Source organism: Oncorhynchus nerka, linkage group LG20 (assembly GCF_034236695.1).
Source record: "Oncorhynchus nerka isolate Pitt River linkage group LG20, Oner_Uvic_2.0, whole genome shotgun sequence".
Lineage (NCBI taxonomy): Eukaryota > Metazoa > Chordata > Actinopteri > Salmoniformes > Salmonidae > Oncorhynchus > Oncorhynchus nerka.
Window position 1 is genome coordinate 43,688,555 of NC_088415.1, and position 21,382 is coordinate 43,709,936.

General features: G+C 45.8%; 1 protein-coding gene across 1 annotated transcript in view; it reads right to left on the minus strand.

Annotated features, from left to right (window-relative positions):
- Positions 1–21,382, minus strand: part of LOC115102663 (sodium channel protein type 8 subunit alpha-like) — a 90,523-nt gene that overhangs the window by 18,953 nt on the left and 50,188 nt on the right. Inside the window, exons 11-20 of the mRNA XM_065005528.1 lie at positions 20,405–20,692; positions 17,555–17,894; positions 15,358–15,522; positions 13,311–13,549; positions 10,909–11,082; positions 10,125–10,481; positions 9,392–9,865; positions 7,773–7,893; positions 7,390–7,544; positions 4,213–4,386 (exon numbers count right to left, since the gene is read on the minus strand). Of these exons, the coding sequence (XP_064861600.1) occupies positions 4,213–4,386; positions 7,390–7,544; positions 7,773–7,893; positions 9,392–9,865; positions 10,125–10,481; positions 10,909–11,082; positions 13,311–13,549; positions 15,358–15,522; positions 17,555–17,894; positions 20,405–20,692 (2,487 nt within the window). The remainder of the gene's footprint in view (positions 1–4,212; positions 4,387–7,389; positions 7,545–7,772; positions 7,894–9,391; positions 9,866–10,124; positions 10,482–10,908; positions 11,083–13,310; positions 13,550–15,357; positions 15,523–17,554; positions 17,895–20,404; positions 20,693–21,382) is intronic.

Sequence of the window (21,382 nt, forward strand, 5' to 3'; positions counted from 1 at the left end):
GGGCTGTGATCCAATGAGGAACAGTGGAACAGAAACAGAAAGAAAAACAGAAAGACAACGGAAACTAAAATCAAACAGAACAAAAACAACAATGATGAAAATGGCTAAATGTCTTATAAAATAAAAGGATGGATGGATGGATCCAGCCTCATTCCGCTATTACGTAACGACTCCATCCCCAAACTCGACTGGCTACTAGCTTTACTAGAAGGATTTGTTTTGATCTAGATTCTACCTTACAGCACTGTGGTTATATAATTGAAGAGTACTGAGTCCTGCATAAAAACGTTGGTATCCAAAGAAATACTGTACTGTATTATTAAGATAGTGTCATTAAGATAGCGGTGTACTGTAACTGACTGTTTTCTCAACAATGTTAAGCACCTGATTTGATCAAAAATCTATTCTTCAACTTTTGGACCAAATAGTCTAGAGGTAAGTAATGTATGGCTAAACAATGCAAGGGCCCAGTAAGTTATTCTGTCTTCTCATAGTAATTCTACTGTATCACATTTGCTATTCACATTTCTAAAATACAAATCAAGAACCACAGAGGCCAATGAAAATATAACTCAACAGAAATATATCAAAACACAAAAGGTATGTGGAACAGATAAACACGCACACACACACAGAGAGTAATTCATGCTCGTATAAACTTAAGCAATGATGGTGTCCCCCTTCTGATGGTGCCCACAGAGAGACGTGGTTAACTCCAAACCAAACCACAGACATCACAGTGACAATGACAGACAGTAGAGTCACAGACAGGCCACAAACAGACGGACTACCCAGGACGACCTAGACTCGGTGAGGCACAGCAGCATTTTAAGAGGGACTGACTGCTTGTTTGCCAGTCTGGAGGACCAAACTTACCAACTGGCTGCCACCATCATTACATCATCACCTCAGCACAAGGTCAAAGGTCACTCACAACATTCCTGGGGTAAGAGGAAGCGTAAGACTTTAAGGAGGACGGGAGGGGGGTGGGGGTTGGGTCGAGGGAGGGAGGGGGATAGGGGGTGGGGGTATGTCACACTTTGTTGTAAAACATTGACAGCTTGGGAGGGAATTGTCGGCCCCCATACCATACGACCATCCCAAGTGTTGGTTCACACCGCAACAATGAACACACTGCAGCTCTGTGCATCACAACCCTGTTGGCTCGGGCTGAAGCCGAGGGTTGTGGGTAAAGAAGGGGTTGGGGAGGGGCGTGGTAGAGCCATCAATATACAGAGTTTGGTGAAGTGTTCTGATAGAACCCCATAGTGGCACCAAACTCACCACCTAACTCTATTGTAGTGTATATCAATGTCTCTGGGTCGTGGGTTACATTGGAGTCAGTCAGTCCATAGAGGGGTCACTAACTCTGTGGGGTACATATAGGACTTCAATTAGATTTAGGTAGAACTTGTGTCTTGTGTTTTACATGATTGTTTTGTAAACTACGGTACGTTTTAGGTTAGTGTTAACTATATTCTACCTCAGTTACTACTGTACATAAAACAGCACCATATCTGGAACATGTTTGACATTAACAACGACTGAAAATAGTTAGCAAAAAGACTGTAATTAATTCAAGTTGATTATTCCTTAGGGATTTACTGAGTAACAATGTCACTTTAAAAGGCATGAAAAGGAAGTAACTGTACTAAAATGAGATTGGTAGAACATGCCTTTAACTCTGACAATGGCTGATGCCAATCAATACAGCCTATTGTAAAGTCAAGCATACTGTGACCGTAAAGGCCAAAACACACCATGACTACCAACGGCTAAAAACAGCGGGCGGGCGTCATTTTCTGTTCATTTCGAGTCTACATATTGTATCACCACCGTTCGTTGACACCCAGCAGGTGTTCGCTAACAGAGCACGGCCACCCGCTGTTTTTCGCCGTTTGTCTTTTCGGTGCGTCTCAGCAGTGTTTGTTCGGTGTTTAAGAATAGATGGGTCAACCACGGAAATACATAGAGAATCACAGGATCTCTATGGGGTCAACAGTCACATTCTCATACTGTATCATCTCCAGTGGCGGCTGGTGGCACTTTAAATTGGAGGACGGGCTCACGGTAATGGCTGCAACGGAATGGTATCAAACACGTAATTCCATCAATGTGTTTGATACCATTCCATTCCATCTATTACTATGAGCCGTCCTTCCCTCACCAGCCTCCACTGATCATATCTAACCTCCAACCATTAGGGGTCAGATAGAACTCCTGTCAGACAGAGATGGCTTGGTCTGGACCACACAAACAGTGTGTCGGCGACTGTTGAGAGGTGGTTAGTTCAAGGACAGAGGTAAGAGTTCAACAACACACAGAAGAGAGCTTCTTCATCTTTCCAATGACAAGGTAATAACCAAGGTCATTGGCCAAATCTGACCACCGAAGCAGGATTTCCACACCACAGACACAGTTCAGTCAGGGGATTGGATCATATCTTGGCACCATGACATTACTCAATGCCCCTTGCTGAGGCGTCAACTTTCAAGTCTGAAGGAATTTCTCTGCCTGTTTTATATATATATATATATATATATATATATATATATATATATTACTGTTAAAGCAACCAACCGTGAATTATCATTCCCATAACTAATCAATTCAATGGTCCTGGATTCATTGAGAATGAATTAATCAACTTAGAATTGAATAACAGAATTAAAGAAATTCCACTGTGCCAAAGACTGTCAAGAGTTGTGTCCCAGAAGGGGCAGAGAATGACCAATAACACAGAGATATAAAAGACATCCAGTACATTAGACATACAGTAGATTGCACTGTAGACAGGTCAGAGACACAGCAGAGGACACAGTAGAGACACGGTAGAGGACAGTAGAGGACGCATACCCTGTTGTTGCTGAGCATTGCTTGAATATGTTGATCAATAATCTTGGTTATTGATTGGCTGATTGATTCCAATTTGTACTGCTGCTTAGCTACCAGCATTCACATTCCAATATCATTGTCATCAAATTTGAATCATTTTACTTACCGCTGTTATGTCATAAAACAATAGAATTGGTTTCTATTTGCACATGATGGGGAAACAGAAAGCGCACAATTCCTTGCTTCATCGCACACGAAGGCACATAATAGCCAAACTCACAAACAGAGAACTGCCGTTCATATTCAAGCATTGCAGATTGACAAGAAACCAAGTAAACAGAGAGAGAGAGAAATTACTTCATGGAGATGCAAGTGGTGAAGAGACATAGATTCACTTAAAATTGATGGACTAACTCATGGTATAGTAAACACTTCCATGTTCTCTTGGGATATGGATATTGGATATTGTAAGATTGATGAATCCTACACTTTCTGTTAATGTGAATATCATCATGTCTTCTCACCCATTGCGTAACATGAAGTTGCTGTTCGTTTTACTACTCTATCTTGTCCTCTCAACCCTACCATACCACACCACACCCTGTTAGACAGAAACCTATGTTAGGAATCACAGTACCGAATACCTCTATAAGGGATAACTTAAAGTAACTGTCCAGTGAAAATCTCACTTTTAAAAACACATCATCTGTTAACTCATACTCAAATCGAGATGTTAACTCGTCCTATAGTCATATTTGTTGCCAAAGCATAAATTAGAGGAAAAAAACTCAAACTTGTGTCACAAACAGACCGTTTAATTTTTCTTCTTCCATTTCCTCATAGAGTATGACATAATGTTTTTGTCTGAGACGTCTCATTGGCTGAACTGGCCAATCAGCTGTTTACTTGTCATAAAAAATATTTCTGTTGTTTGTGTACGCCCACACCATTCAAACACAAAAAAAGCTGCTTTTCAAACATACTTAATAAAAAAAGATTTGGAAGGAAAAATATTTCACTCATATTGTAATTAATTATAGATCATATTTCATAGAAATCTGGAAACACTGGACAGCTACTTTAACAGTGTACTGTGTGGCTGAAAGCACGCCGTAGGCCCTATATATAATATATGGAATATATCTATTTTTACATAACAATGTGTGTTTTTCACTGTAACTCTACATGACAGGCAGTGTTTTAGAATGTACACAGTATAGTATGTTGCTTCAACAGAGTGCGGTTGCCATAGAAATAGAATTCCTAGAATGGGCCTCCCCATTCAAGTCAATTCTATTTCTAAGGTCCTAGCCTCCTATCCTGCCTATACAAAATGGCTACCAAATCTACCATAAAGAACCAGAAAATGTTACTTACATCGACAATAAAGAAGTCGAGCCAGCACCAGGCGTTGGTGAAGTACTTGTGGAATCCGTAGGCGACCCACTTGAGCAACATCTCTAGGATAAAGATGTATGTGAACACACTGTCGGCGTATTCCAAGATGGTCCTGATGGTCTTCCTCTGCTGGATGTACACATCCTCAAAAGCCTGAGGGGGGGGCACACATACACGGTTATCTTCAGCTGAATTGGTGGGTAAAACGAACATGCTCTGGGATTGATTAATTTATTGACAGATTTTAAATACATAGCCTATCATTTGCCTCAGCCATATAAGTACAACAATGAATATAAAACAAATCATGGAGGATTAGAGACACAATAAAGTCAACAGACTATTTACATTAAAAGTGATGAAAATGTACACAGCAACAGTACTGTTGCTCAATCATGACAAAAAAAGAATATTTAAAATTCCCAGGAAAATGTAGTATTGATTACACTATTCCATTCCTGCTGATTTGACGTCATGCCTGAGGACATAGCTCCCTTGGCCCCAGAAATAGATTCCCCCCGCCTATCCTATCTGATAAATCACACAGTCCATTAGATCCCCTCTCAGATAAATGGTACAGTCCATTAATCACAGAGAGAGTCCATATGTGTCTCAAATGGCAGTCACCCCCCCCCCCCCTCTCCTTAGAACAGTGACAGGCTGAGATGCTCCTGCCTGGCCCCTCCTCCCACCCTTCTTAGTACAGTGACTGGCTGAGATGCTCCTGCCTGGCCCATCCCCCCTTCTTAGAACAGTGACTGGCTGAGATGCTCCTGTCTGGCCCATCCCCCACCCTTCTTAGAACAGTGACTGGCTGAGATGCTCCTGCCTGGCCCATCCCCCCACCCTTCTTAGAACAGTGACTGGCTGAGATGCTCCTGCCTGGCCCATCCTCCCACCCTTCTTAGTACAGTGACTGGCTGAGATGCTCCTGCCTGGCCCATCCTCCCACCCTTCTTAGTACAGTGACTGGCTGAGATGCTCCTGCCTGGCCCCTCCCCCACCCTCCTTAGTACAGTGACTGGCTAAGATGCTCCTGCCTGGCCCATCCCCCCACCCTTCTTTGTACAGTGACTGGCTGAGATGCTCCTGTCTGGCCCATCCTCCCACCCTTCTTAGTACAGTGACTGGCTGAGATGCTCCTGCCTGGCCCCTACCCCCACCCTCCTTAGAACAGTGACTGGCTAAGATGCTCCTGCCTGGCCCATCCTCCCACCCTTCTTAGTACAGTGACTGGCTGAGATGCTCCTGCCTGGCCCCTACCCCCACCCTCCTTAGAACAGTGACTGGCTGAGATGCTCCTGCCTGGCCCCTACCCCCACCCTCCTTAGTACAGTGACTGGCTGAGATGCTCCTGCCTGGCCCATCCCCCCCACCCTTCTTAGTACAGTGACTGGCTGAGATGCTCCTGCCTGGCCCATCCCCCCCACCCTTCTTAGTACAGTGACTGGCTGAGATGCTCCTGTCTGGCCCATCCTCCCACCCTTCTTAGTACAGTGACTGGCTGAAATGCTCCTGCCTGGCCCCTACCCCCACCCTCCTTAGAACAGTGACTGGCTAAGATGCTCCTGCCTGGCCCATCCTCCCACCCTTCTTAGTACAGTGACTGGCTGAGATGCTCCTGCCTGGCCCCTACCCCCACCCTCCTTAGAACAGTGACTGGCTGAGATGCTCCTGCCTGGCCCCTACCCCCACCCTCCTTAGTACAGTGACTGGCTGAGATGCTCCTGCCTGGCCCATCCCCCCCACCCTTCTTAGTACAGTGACTGGCTGAGATGCTCCTGCCTGGCCCATCCCCCCACCCTTCTTAGTACAGTGACTGGCTGAGATGCTCCTGCCTGGCCCCTACCCCCACCCTCCTTAGAACAGTGACTGTCTGAGATGCTCCTGCCTGGCCCCTCCCCCCACCCTCCTTAGTACAGTGACTGGCTGAGATGCTCCTGCCTGGCCCATCCCCCCACCCTTCTTAGTACAGTGACTGGCTGAGATGCTCCTGCCTGGCCCATCCCCCCACCCTTCTTAGTACAGTGACTGGCTGAGATGCTCCTGTCTGGCCCATCCTCCCACCCTTCTTAGTACAGTGACTGGCTGAAATGCTCCTGCCTGGCCCCTACCCCCACCCTCCTTAGAACAGTGACTGGCTAAGATGCTCCTGCCTGGCCCATCCTCCCACCCTTCTTAGTACAGTGACTGGCTGAGATGCTCCTGCCTGGCCCCTACCCCCACCCTCCTTAGTACAGTGACTGGCTGAGATGCTCCTGCCTGGCCCATCCCCCCACCCTTCTTAGTACAGTGACTGGCTGAGATGCTCCTGCCTGCCCCATCCCCCCACCCTTCTTAGTACAGTGACTGGCTGAGATGCTCCTGTCTGGCCCATCCTCCCACCCTTCTTAGTACAGTGACTGGCTGAAATGCTCCTGCCTGGCCCCTACCCCCACCCTCCTTAGAACAGTGACTGGCTAAGATGCTCCTGCCTGGCCCATCCTCCCACCCTTCTTAGTACAGTGACTGGCTGAGATGCTCCTGCCTGGCCCCTACCCCCCACCCTCCTTAGAACAGTGACTGGCTGAGATGCTCCTGCCTGGCCCCTACCCCCACCCTCCTTAGTACAGTGACTGGCTGAGATGCTCCTGCCTGGCCCATCCCCCCACCCTTCTTAGTACAGTGACTGGCTGAGATGCTCCTGCCTGGCCCATCCCCCCACCCTTCTTAGTACAGTGACTGGCTGAGATGCTCCTGCCTGGCCCCTACCCCCACCCTCCTTAGTACAGTGACTGGCTGAGATGCTCCTGCCTGGCCCATCCCCCACCCTTCTTAGTACAGTGACTGGCTGAGATGCTCCTGCCCGCCCCCCCTTCTTAGTACAGTGACTGGCTGGGATGCTTCAGCTTGGCCCCTCCCTCCCACCCTTTTCAGTGACTGGGCCTGCTGACCGCACCACTCCATGTTGTGTCCTATGTCCTCAAAGCCAGTCAGAGAGAAACACAGCCCTTAAATAGCCAACCTTCTCCACTCACACTCAACCTCCTTTCTGCATCCGAAATGGCACCCTACACTATTGTCTAGCGCACACCTTTTGACCAAAGCCTCTCTGTCTCACTGTGTGTGAACATGCATTTTTTTGTGTGTGTGTTAACGTTCCACACTGTGACTTACCAGGGCCCCACTACTGAGTAGGATCATAAAGATAATGACGGTTTCGAACCAGTTATGCTCCACAATTAGATAGCATGTCTTTCTCAGGAACCACCAATATTTTCCCCACCCGTGAGTGATGGGCACGTCGCAGCATGGATACTTGATAATACACTCTGTACGGAAGGGGACAGGAGCAAACACACAACATCACACCGTTACTAAAACATTGAAAATAATGTATGAATTACAAACTGGGAGGAGCAGGGCAGGGAGGGGCACAAGGGAGTGTCAGGGTATGGTTTAGGGCAGGGAGGGCAAGGAGTGGTTCAGAGTGGCAGAGCAGGGAGGGGCGGGGCAGGGCACAGAGGGGCGGGACAAGGAAGAGCAAGGTGCAGTCCTACCAGGTGTCCAACAGTTTTCTGGGTCTAGGTACTCTTCCACAGCCTCCACCACCACCGCCTCCACCTCCACATCAGGCTTGATGTCTATGGTGCTGCCCTCCGATGAGCTGGTGTCGTCCAGCTACACACACAGACAGACGCACATGCACAGAGATACAGACAGACGCGGAGCGAGAGAGGGACAAAGAGCGAGCGACAGAGAGACACACAGACACAAAAACACACAGAGAGAGAATGACAGGACAAGGGACAGAGAGACAACAAATCATCAGCAGCAGGTTGACTGATCAATAGCCCTGTCGGCAGCAATGGATCCTGGGTTCTTGGTACACAGAGAGAGACAGACGAGAGAGAGAGAGAGAGAGACATGACAAACGGCAAAGCCTCTCTCACAGCCATTCATACATACTGCTGCGTGCATTACAGCGGGTCTCACTTCCTGTCTCGATGTATAAATAGCTACCTCCCTGAGGCTTCATATAGGTAGACAGACAGATGACGATACAGAGATTAAAGGATGAAGAAGAAGATGATGTAGACATGGTCCTGGGGCCTAAGATACATTCTGGACACACAATGAGTTGCGTCTACCCATGTCCACATGCTGAGTGTGTGATCTGTCATGCTCGACGCGTTCTAAATGACCTTGAGGAAACACATGCCATGACTAGCAGAGTACCAATGACCTGGTTGTAATTCACCTGGACTTTACATTACATTAGCGAGCCCTAGATTTTAAACCAGAGCCTCCAATGAGCGATTCAAGTTGCCTTAAAATGCGAAACTACAGACGATGAGGCTTAACTGTAAATATCAAAGCCACAGCAGCCGACTGCAATTCCTAACATTGTGACATGCCACAGATTTAAGACGTACTGTAGCCTACAGGGGTGGAATATCAAATAACCCTCCACTCTAGCCATACTGCTAAATGTATTGGCAACGTTTTAAGAAGAAAAAGAAAAAACAGGTCAGCAGATATCCATTTCATCCACGGCTGTAGCCATTACTATATGAGTGTGTGTATATATGAGTAATGGAGTTACATAAGAGCCTTGGGCAGCGGAAACTAATGTTAAACTGGTGACCACACCCGTGCTTTACCGCCAGGAGACCACAAAACAGCAACCATGGAGCAATGCATTACTACAACATCACCACAACATTACAATAAGATTACCTCAACATTACCACAGCATTGATACAACATTACCGCAACACTACAATAAGACTGCCGCAACATTACCAAAGCAGTACCACAACATTACCACAACATTAATGCAACATTACCACAACATAACCACACCATTTGGCGACCACAACATTACCCCCCCATGCAACATTACTGCATCGCTGCAACATTACAACATAACCACAACGTTACTTACCCCCTGCAAAAACACCACAACGTTACTACAACATAATCTTCAAATGACCTCCTGCGTCATTACCACAACATTACCACAACATCATTATCAAGAGACAAACTATGGGTTTGTCTAAAATGGCACCCTATTCCTGGCCATGTGCTACTTTTCATCAGAGCCATATTGAGGTACCAGGATCTCATGGCGACATGTGCATTAAACATGTGGCTAACTAACTCTCTGTTCACTCACCTCTTTGCTGTTCTCGTTCTCCGACTCGCTACTGAAGTCCTCGGTGTTGAGGTTCTCGAAGTCGGACTCTCCGACCGCGATGGGAACGCACACGGTCAGGTTCGGGTTGTGGATGAAGGACATGTGGTCCTCGTCGATCATGTACTTCCCGACGCTGCTCCCTATACCACTAGTGGTGCCGTTACCATTCTTGGTGTAGTCCAGGTCGCGGTTGATATCCACACCACTGTGGTTGGCGATACAGTTCAGTTTCTTGTTGTACATGTCGTCTAAAGGTTTCTGTTCATCCTCCACCGGCGGCTTCTTGGTCAAGCTGAGCACCAACTCTGCCAGCTTGATCTTGAACCAGGCGATGCCCTTCTTGATGCGGATGACGGAGATCTGAAGGTTGTTCATCTCTCCGTCGTCATCTGTTGCGGCTAAGTTGTCTGCGCTGAACGAGGACAGCAGCAAGGCAAGGAAAAGGTTCAACACCTGTAGGGAGGAGAATCAGGCACACACTGGGTCAGACGTAAGGGTGGAACTGGTATGGCCAACGGAGATGTGTGTACACATGGGACCTGGTATGTGTAGTGCAACGAACCTGCCGTTCATAAGACGGCAAACTGCTCCCAGGGAGTTACGTTTCTTGGGCCGGCGATTACGGTCACCGCCCTCGGTTATGGCGACTGGGGTTTGAGGACCATCAGGAAGGCTAGTATTGTATACAAAGATACACTCTGGGGACACTTACCACCAAGTTCCCGATGACCATGACCATCATGAAGACGATGAGACACATGCCCTGTCCGGCCACCTCCATACAGTCCCACATGGTCTCGATCCACTCCCCGCACAGCACCCGGAACACCATCAGGAACGAGTGGAAGAAGTCGTGCATGTGCCAGCGGGGCAGCTTACAGTCCAGGGCGATCTTACACACACAGTCTTTGTAGTTCTTGCCGAACAGCTGCATGCCGACCACGGCAAAGATGAAGACGATGAGCGCTAAGACGAGGGTCAGGTTTCCCAGGGCGCCAACAGAGTTACCGATGATCTTGATCAGCATGTTGAGTGTGGGCCATGACTTGGCCAGTTTAAACACTCTTAGCTGAGGGAGAGGGGCATGGAAGAGAGTGATGGAGATGGGAGGGAGGAAGAGAGAGAGAGAGGGGGGAAGAGAGGATGTGAGAATGATGGAAGAAGGGAGAGAGGAAAATACTCATTAGCAGCTGGGGGTTTGAGTGATCAATAGTTCTGGTTGCGGAAATGGCTCTTGGGGTATTGGTATGATAATTGATAGAGCAGAAGTAGTCATTATGAAAACTAGCAGTACATAGACTAGTAAGGCAGTATATAGAGTAAGTTGTATTGCATACAAGTAAATGTATCACTACAACAGACAGTGCTGTAGTTGAGCAACACCATGTAATCATTCAGCACGTGAATCAATGCACACTGTGGAATTGATATGATTTGTGTACACAACTGACAGACACGTACATTTGGGGGGAGGACGGGGCTAAAAGAGAGATTACCAATCGGAATGATCTGAGCACGGACAGGCCCTCCACGTCAGCCAATGCCAGCTCCACTAACGATAGGGTCACAATGAAGCCATCAAAGCAGTTCCACCCTTCCTGGAAGTAGTAGTAAGGATCCATGGCAACCAGCTTGGCAAACATCTCCACAGCAAAGATCCCTGTGAACACCTGGCAGGGACAAATAGAGGTCAGAGGTCAGTTAGAGTAGCTGCTATGGAAACATTTACCTTCCAAAGTGACAAACAGAGGTCAGACGTACTGTAGGAACTGGTACGATAATTCTTTCAAAAAGTTAGCGGTGAGCACTACCTTAGATGGAAATTAAGATCAGCCCACTAGCAAGAGGCTAGCACTTACTTCAATTAAGATTCAAGAACGCTTTCTGGAGTCTCTTTGAATGCATTTCCAATGTCTCCGTGGCGTGCGTTTCTCTGTCTGAAGAAGACCCTTGTGTAGTCTGCCTTCACATTCATAATGTGCTAAACTAGCTCCCTTAGGACAGTGACATTTTCATCACAGGGCAGACATTTGGCTAGCAGAATGTCACCTAAGCTAGTAGAAATTGTGTTTTACTAGCCCGGCTAGTCAGTGCTTAAAATCCTTACTTTCCATTCCTTACAGCTGCTCTGAAGTCAGTAAGGCCACTGTGACACCTCTGTGTTCTGCTAATGAGTCTAATGAATGGCTAAAGGTCACAGTTAATCATGGAGTCAGCTGATGTAACACCCTGGGTGTCCATAAATCAAGGCGTGGCCGGGCAGTGTTTATGTGCGCGTGTGTGTGTGTGTGTGTGTGTGTGTGTGTGTGTGTGTGTGTGTGTGTGTGTGTGTGTGTGTGTCCATGAGAGCATTTGTGTGCGTGAAGATGACTCATGCTTCAAGGTTATACCCAACCCATGAATGAAAATACCTCTAACAGAACACACACACACTGCCGATGCTGAATATCACAAATTATTTCACAACAAACACACACTGGTCTAATATGTAAAAGACTGATCTCACAATTGACTGAAAGTTATACATTTTCCAGCTGCTGTAAATTGATCAAACCGCTAATATCAATATCCTAACCATACTACAGAAAGAGAGACTGTGTTCTACTAATATGCTATCCATGCTAACAACATGAACTAGTAGCTTTAGCTCACATGCTAACTAGACAGTAAAATCCTATGTGCATTAGCTCTACTTTTACTGTGTTTCTGTGGAAATTCTAATAGGATCCATGATAACAGCATCAGCTAGTTGCTATAGCTTTAGCTTGCATTAGCTAGTAGGCTTAAGGCCCTAAGCAATATGCTGAAACCGTATGTGCAGCTCAGGAATTTGACTCAGTTCCTGTAGAAATGCTAATTGTAAAAAGGGCCAGGTTGGGATTTCAGAAAGAAAGAGCCGTTCTTCAGGCACCATTTTAGGGGAGCTCATCGATCAGACAGCATAAAATATTAATGTGGGCCACCCACCAGCCTGGCATGCAGCACAGAGACAGAGCAGGCAGCGAGAAGCAGATTGCTGCATGGGACAAGGAAATAGCAGCACAGAAGAATCATATGATAAGGGGGGTTGAGAGAAAGGAAAAAGGACAGAGAGAGAGAGAGAGACTCCTACAGTATACAGACCAGCCCCATGTAAGAAATGGGGAGAGAGGAGGGGGGAGAGAAGGAGAGAGGAGAGGAGCAGAGAGGAGAAAGACACAAGGATGATGTGTATAGATTCAGGGACACTGTAGGTAGGGGGTCCGGGAACGTTTTCATTTAGCTTTGAATAGCCAATGAAAGAACTGCCAATTATGTGTACCAAAATAACACAGCTCTCTCAGCAGACGACAAGCGAATAGATCTTATAGGAGGAGATGTCATTGTCAACGCACCACGACAAGGACGAGATAATGATCACATGCCAGATTCTGTTCAGTTTTTTAATGAACACACTATCAATGATGGGATATACAATGGAAACAAGACAGAGAGTTGAGAGAGAGGCCTGCGGTGGTCACATCGTGGTCTAGCTCGCAGTTAGTGTGGCCGCCCCCTGGTGCACACGTATGAATCTGTCTGACACACACACTCTCCTCCTGTCTTTCCCGTCCTCTCTACTGACTGTTCTATCAAGTGGGTTGAATTATTTGAGCTAAATACTAGAAAGTGTCTAATGTTACCATATACTTTCTAAGTTAATACCATATAAATACTAGGTAAGTACTAACTTGAAGTACCAGCTTAAAGTACTTTTTAAAGTGGTACTTCGCCACTTTTTTAACCTCATATTCATTATCTACAGCGCCATACCAGTGTCTACATGTGAATATGAGGTTAAAAAATGCTCCGTTAAGTACCAGCTTATAACGGCTGTAAAATACCACACACACACACACAAAAAAAAAGAGATCCTCACCAGATTTCCCACAGACAGCACCTCCTCAAAGTGCGGGGTCATGGGGTAGTGCTCCATGGCCATGAAGAGGGTGTTGAGGACGATACAGATGGTGATGGCCAGGTCCACGAAAGGGTCCATGACGATCAGGTTGACAATCTCCTTGATCTTCAGCCAGATGGGACAACACTCCCAGATGAGGAAGATGTTGGAGAACTTATACCAGCAAGGTGGACAACTACGCTGAGACTCCTCCAGTTCTGAGAAAATTGATTAAGAGACCACACCAGGAAAGGAATATATCAAAACTCCAAATAATAGAATAGTCTCCAACAGCGCGTATCCTGTCCCTGCCCACCTGGTGCTACAGCCAGGCTTAAGGAAACACTCAAAGTATTTGAAAGAAAACAGAGATACATGTTATAAAATAATGATAATATGTTCTGTTTATGTAGTAATACTAATATGTATGTCATGCAGTGTGTCTGTAAGTACAAGAATGACAAGCAATAGTTTTAGAATACCTACTCATACAAGGGTTTTTCTTTATTTGTACTATTTTCTACATTGTAGAATAATAGTGAAGACATCAGAACTATGAAATAAGAAATATGGAATCATGTAGTAACCAAAAAAGTGTTAAAAAAAATCTAAATAAATTAATATTTTGAGATTCTTCAAATAGACACCCTTTGCCTTGATGACAGCTTAGGACACTCTTGGCATTCTCTCAACCAGTTTCATGAGGTAGTCATCTGGAATGCATTTCTATAAACAGGTGTGCCTTGTTAAAAGTTCATTTGTGGAATTTCTTTCCTTCTTAATGTGTTTGAGCCAATCAGTTGTGTTGTGACAAGGTAGGGGGGGTATACAGAAGATAGCCCTATTTGACAAAAGACCAAGTACATATTATGGCAAGAACAGCTCAAATAAACAAAGAGAAATGACAGTCCATCATTACTTTAAGACATGAAGGTAAGTCAATACGGAAAATTTGGACATTAGACCGGTGGAAATTTGTCATTTGGTCGGGAGTCCAAGTTGGAGATTTTTGGTTCCAACAGCAGTGTCTTTGTGAGACGCGGTGTGGGTGAACGGATGATGTTCGCATGTGCAGTTCCCACCGCAAAGCATGGAGGAGGAGGTGTGATGGTGCTTTACTGGTGACACTGTCTGTGATTTATTTAGAATTCAAGGCACACTTAACCAGCATGGATACAACAGCATTCTGCAGGACTATCATCTGGTAGGACTATCATTTGTTTTTCAACAGAACAAAGACCCACCACACCTCCAGGCTGTGTAAGGGATATTTGACCAAGAAGGAGAGTGATGGAGTGCTGCATCAGATGACCTGGCCTCCACAATCACCCAACCTCAACCTAACTGAGATGGTTTGGGATGAGTCGAACCGCAGAGTGAAGGAAAAGCAGCCAACAAGTGCTCAGCATATGTGGGAACTCCTTCAAGACTGTTGGAAAAGCATTCCAGGTGAAGCTGGTTGAGAGAATGTCAAGAGTGTGCAAAGCTGTCATCAAGGCAAAGGGTGGCTAATTTGAAGAATCTCACATTTATTTTGATTTGTTTAACACTTTTTCGGTTTCTACGTGATTCCATATCTGTTATTTCATAGTTTTGATGTCTTCACCAATATTCTACAATGTAGAAAATAGTACAAATAAAGACAAACCCTTCAGTGAGTAGGTGTTCTAAAATGTTTGACCGGTAGTGTATATAGATATAGATATAGGAGATGTTGAACTGTTCGTCCAACGAGAGAGAAGGGCACCTCAGTTGAATCCCGTTTGGGGATCAATAAAGTCGTAACGTAAAAATCTTATCTTAAATCAGTTAGAAAAAGAAATAGCGAAATAGAAAGAACTGTTTGTCCAAAAAAAAGGGCATCTAAGGTTTAGACTAAGAAAATATGGGAAGTAAGATCTGCCTTTCTTCGACATCAGATTTGAAACTTTTTGGTTTACACTGTCAGCTGAAAACAATAGAGCATGGAAATAGCTAGTTAGTTAGTGTCGGGAAATTAATAGTATGAATAGTATAGGGACAGTACCCTCCACTAGTGTGTTGGTGATGACGCTCATGACACTGTTGGCCCGCTCTTTCCTTCCGAAGGAGGTATTGAGCTGGTCCACAGACACCATCAGGGAACCAGACAGCTTCTTCTTCACCTCAACCTCAGTAGTGGGCTGCCAGGAGGAAGAAGAAGAATCAAGCACTGATGGTAGTCAAACCATGAACACCATCCCACAGCGCCATCGCTGGCCAGGGAGGGATGTGCTCTTGTAACAAGACTGGATTGGAAGGAGTGGTTAGGCCCATATTGGAGGTTGGTCATTCTTTGGTTGGCACAGCGGATAGTACTGTATTTGTCTTGTTGTTGCTAGATGTTGAGAATATGTTGTGTCTAGAAACATGCAGGTCATACGCAGCCAGTGTGGGAGCAGTGGTATGGGGATATTTGACAGTTACATAATACTTGAATAAGAATGTAACATTCTGATATTGAGCAGGGAAGTGTTTTGCATTTGTGTGTGTAGGTATTAACGTTGTGACTTACCTATTCTCTGAAACGTGTAAAATAGGTTCCAACCACCATTACATCGCACCCATCCTAACTAAATGTCCCCCTACCTAAATGTTCCACTGCTGCCACTTTGACCGTGTCCGAATACCCGTACTTGCGTTCTCAATAGTAGGCTGATTGAGTATAAGAAAATTGAACGTTTTAAAGTATGTGACATTTTGAAAAGGTCATATGGTTTAAAATGCCAGGATGTCATACTAATTTTGCCTTTTATATCTAGTAGAATTCGCTGCAACACTATTGAGGGAGAAAAGCGCCTTTTCAGACCCACGAGTGTTTGACAACAGCTGATAATCAGATAAGAGGACGCGCTATACCAAAATGAAGGAGTGGCGGGAAACGACGCAATTGCGCATTAGACGACGCCTTCTCAGTATGGGGTGAGCCTAGTATGTTGATATTGGTTGCTTACGGCATACATTTATACTAGACAGTACGTTCTAAATAGTATGTAGTATGATTAGTGCGCAGTATGCTGTTTTATTAAGTAGTAGGCAAGAAAGATTTCAGACACAGCCTTTTTTCTACTTTCCAAGCATTATCCTGTCCCTAACCCCATCCACACTCAAAACTCCACACTATCTGATAGTAATCCATTTTCTATTTGACCCTGAAATATCACCTTCAAGTCCTGTAACAAATCCTGTAGCATTTGAGGAGAACATAGAGGGAAGAGTAGTCTGGTTACTGTAGGAGAACACTAGGAGAACACAGGGGCAACACTATTCGGATTGCGGTCGTTCCAGTCGTCATGCATCGAGCATGCACCAAGTCAAAGAGTAGGAGAGGATAGGATAGACATCATAGCCACTAGTTTGGTTGTTATCATGCTGGCTAGTTCAAAACATTGTACAAGACCTGGTAGAAGGGCAGGTCAAACTACCATGCTGCTTACTAGCAAGAGAGAAAGATTGGTTTTTTTTTCTCGTTTTGTTTGTTTTGGTTTGCTCACTGTTGATTGTTTGAAAAGGAAGGAAATATTTCCTCTATTTTGAAAAGGGTTTTTACTTACAATGACTGTTATATGTGGTTGTTTATACCTATCTTAGTTGAATGCACTGACTGTATGTCGCTCTAAGATAAGACAGTTTGCTAAATGACTAAAATGTTAAAGGGATAGTTAAAGATTTTGGCAATTAAGTCCTTTTTTCTACTTACACAGAGTCAGATGAACTCATGGATACCATTATGTCTCTGTGTGCAGTCTGAATGAAGTTGAAGGTAGTTTCTGGAGCCATTATTAACTAGCATGAGTGCAATGACTGGAAGTATACAGGAGCAAGGGCCTTGTTGCCAAAATCTCGAACTATCCCTTTAATGTCAATGCAATGTAACACCGTTTGGAGTGAGAAAATGAAAACGTTGAGATATAAAACAACAGTATGCTGGAAGTCACTGAAAACCCCAGTTATAAAGTAACAATAAGAACATGTTTTTCTGATAAAGTAAACTAAAGTTTCTCTATTTTGCTTCTTTGGGTTGGGGGGCAGCATATCATACACGAGACACTAGGAGCAGGGGAGGAGGGCGAGCGCAGATAGCGCAGACATACGGGCTTGCAAAGAAAAAAGTTGAGAAGAGAGACAGAGAGAATAAGAAAGTGAGGGAAGAGAGAAAGTTGAGAAAGAGGGGGCCATGCCTAGACGAGACGGGTCTGAGTTACTCATTGACTTCCTTACACTGTCGTCAGCAGATGCCTTATCTATTTTCACCTCAGGCAGAAGGCGTCCGCCGGTCCCCGGACTGATCAGCGACACCACGCCGTTGCAGTCCACCGTTGAGTTCCTCTTCCCGCCGCCATGGTGGTAGCCCGTGTAGCTGCTCCGTCGGTACGGGCTGAACAGGGAGTCCCGCCTCTCCTCGCACTCCTCCACAGTGCTATGCTCGTCATCGGCGAACTCGTTCTCCGAGCCCACGTCCTTGCCGCGGCCCTTGAAGCTGAAGATGCTGCTCTTGCTGTTGTGCCTCGACAGGAACGGCGAGCCTGGGATACTGAGGAGGGACTGCAAGGGGACAAGAAGACAATGAGATGAGGAGAGAAGAGGAAACGAGAGGAGAGAGATTGATGTAGCTATGTAAAACTCCTGACACAAAGCATACAAAAGAGCACTGAAGGGCGTGGGTTGAATCCCCACAACCACCTTTCCTACTATCTGTCCTCCTGCCTTACGTCTTTATCTGTTTTAGTACTGTCTACATCAGGGATCTCCGTCCCGTAGGTTCTCTCTCCAGCCCTAATCCAGTGCACCTGATTGTAATAATTAGCTGGTTGATAAGTTGAATCAGGTTAGTTACAACTGGGGTTGGAGTGAAAACCTACAGGAAGTAGTTGTCCAGGAACAGGGTTGGAGAGCCTTGGTCTAAATGTAGCTTCAAAAACATGAAAGGAAGGTGGAATTCCTATTGAACTACATATGGAATTATAGGATCCCTATGAGAAGTCCAATCTCCTTGAGAGAAGAAAAGAGACGAAGGGGGTTGTTTTGAGTCATTGATTGTGCCATTACTTGGGACAATCCTCGTTGTCATCAATTCTGGGGTCAAAATGAAAGGCAACATCTGTGTGTGTGTGTGTGTGTGTGTGTGTGTGTGTGTGTGTGTGTGTGTGTCACTTAGGGAAATGCTGATGGAGAGTGATCAAGTAACCTACTAAACACAGGGAAATGCATCATAATAAAAATAATATATTGGACTTCTATTTTCAATGATCCAATGCTGCTTTACAATTGTCAAAACTAAACAAAAAACAGAGATCCAAACAAGACAACGGCAGACTAACAACAGGAAGAAACAGAAAATGTAGGAAAGAGAAGGGGGAGGGGCTTAAAGAAGGGAAAAGACTGTGATGTGTCGCACTTGGGAACGGCAAGGTGGCCTGCTGTGGTGGAACGGAGTGAGCGAGTAGGGTGCTAGGGGAGAAGAAGGTCAGAGAGGTGGGGGGGGCAAGGTGATGAAGGGCTTTGTAGGTCAGAAGGAGGATATTGTAGTTAATGCGTTGGGAGACAGGGAGCCAGTGGAGTTCACTGAGGATGGGGGTGATGTGCTGCCAGGACTTAGTGTGTGTGAGGAGTTGGGCTGCAGAGTTCTGAACCATTTGGATCTTACGGAGACAGCTTGAGTTGATGCTGGAGAGTAGTGAGTTGCAGTAGTTGAGACAGGAGGTGATGAATGTGTGAAGGAGAGTTTCAGCTGGATGGAAGGACGGAAGGTTTGAAGAATGAGGATTTGACAGTTTGTTGGATGTAGTGGTCGAAGGAGAGGGTGGAGTCCAGGAGGACGCCAAGGTTGCGTGCACAGGGGGGGGGGGGGGGGGGGGCAATGGTGTCATCAATGGTGAGAGTGAGGTTGCCAACTTTGCAGAGTATGGTTTTGGTGCCTATGAGAAGGAGTTTGATTTTGCCTCTGTTTAGCTTGAGGAAGTTGTGTTGCATCCAGGTTTTTAATGTGGCAGGATTCAATGCGGGTCAGAGGTGCGTTGAGGAGGGATTTGGTGCTCAGGTAGATCTGGGTGCCTTCGGCGTAGCAGTGGAAGTCGAGATTGAAGTAGTGGAGGATCTGACCAAGGAGGAGGATGTAGATGATGGAAAGTAGGGAACCCAGCACAAAGCCCTGGTGAACACCCTGTGTGTCAGCAGCTGAGTCAGAGGTATGACCATTGAGGGAGGTGTAGTGGGTCCGGTTGGTAAGGTATGATTGTAGCCAGTAAAGCGCAGTGCCCTCATACCCAGACCCTGTCGTATAATCAAATAATTAGGTGACTGACATTCTACCCCAGCAAGGTCAAACACAGGACAGTCAGACAGGAGAAACACACAGCTGAGCCCAACGCTGCATGGGAAAGATTCACTTCCTGCTTCTACTTTGTGTTTTTCTTCTATGGGTACACTCAATATTGCTGCCAGTCCACGCAAAGTCGGAACATTGATTTGAATGAGATTCTCCATTCTAGTTATTCTATGGAAATATGAGCTGTATGCATACCACTGTTCTCACTGTGAACCTGGACCTGTACTGTATCTGTAAGCCTGCTTGAGTACTCATCTGGTTAGCGGGTCTATTCTCTAATACTGATGATGACGATGACCAAGATCTCAGACAAAACATAGTTCTAACACCCATAGAATTCACATGAACACATGAAAGAATACTGCCCTGTGTTGTTGAACAGATACAGTAACGGTACCCTATGAAAGATGCCAGAGCAAAACAACACTGTGTGACTGCTGTTCTCTCACTGAAACATTCATGTACTCACTGTTAATAATTCAAGCCTTGAATGCATGCTACTGTATCTTTAGCTACAACAAATATACACACAGTACTGTATATGTTATGATGCTATAAACTGGTTATAACCTTTAGCTACAGCCAATATACTTCACACTGTAGTAGGAGCCTTAAACAGATACATTACAAAGCTCTAAATAGTGTTTATCTGAGTTTATCGCTCAAGGCTAAATGATCTATGCCCCAGAATACATTGCACTGTGACCTTCAACCTTCGTCATCTCACCTGGTTCATGATGGAAGACTTTCGACCCAACCGGTTGTCAGGGAAACGGAAGCGGCTCCTCTTGCTGCCGTCGTCTGACTCGGATTTGACGAACTTCTCGCAGTCCCCCTTCTCCTCCCTCTGTGACTGCTCTTTCTGGCGCCACTTCTTCTTGCGGTTGCGCCGCTCCTTGGCGCTCTTGGAACTGAGCTTGGACATCTCTGACGAGCTACAGGACAGGTTCCCCCCACCGTCGTCCTCCGCTACGTCCTCCGACACTGTGCCTGCCGACGTCGCCATTGCGTTGGCCTATCGCAGACCGCAACATCAGGACAGAGAGTGAAAAAAACACCTGTGTGTCCAGCCCTCCTGAAGCCTAATTTATACACTGTGCAAATACGCAATGCATTTAGCTAGCTACTCAAAATGGCAATCCTGCATAGTTCCATCAAGATACAAATTGCGGGGCTGCAGCTGCACTTGACTTACTTCACTTGGGGCTGTGGAAGTGTGCGTCTTTTTGCTAAGCAAGTACGCAGAACGGCCATTTTGCGTAGCTAGGCTTCAGAGACATGGCTGTACAGCTTATATCAGGCTAAACAGACTTAAACTAAGCATATGTGACAGACAGGGTTCGAACCCCGGTTTGCTGTGAGCCAGAAGAGTGCATTAGCCCGCTAAGCCAAAGCCTAGGCATTGGCTCAGGAAGCCCATGCAGATCTTCAGGTCTCAGGCAAGGTTACTCACCTCCGTCACAAACACAGTGAGGTATAGGAGCACGGTAACGAACACGGCTCCACTGCTTATATTAGGCACAACAGATTTAAACCAAAGAGACAGTCAAGGATAGGAGTAAAGTAAGCAGAGACAGTGGCAATAGAAAGACAAGCACATACAGTATACACAGAAAGCTGCTGAGAGACAGACAGACGGTCAGACAGAACTGACAGACAGAACAGACAGACAGACAGAACAGAACAGACAGACAGACACTGACCT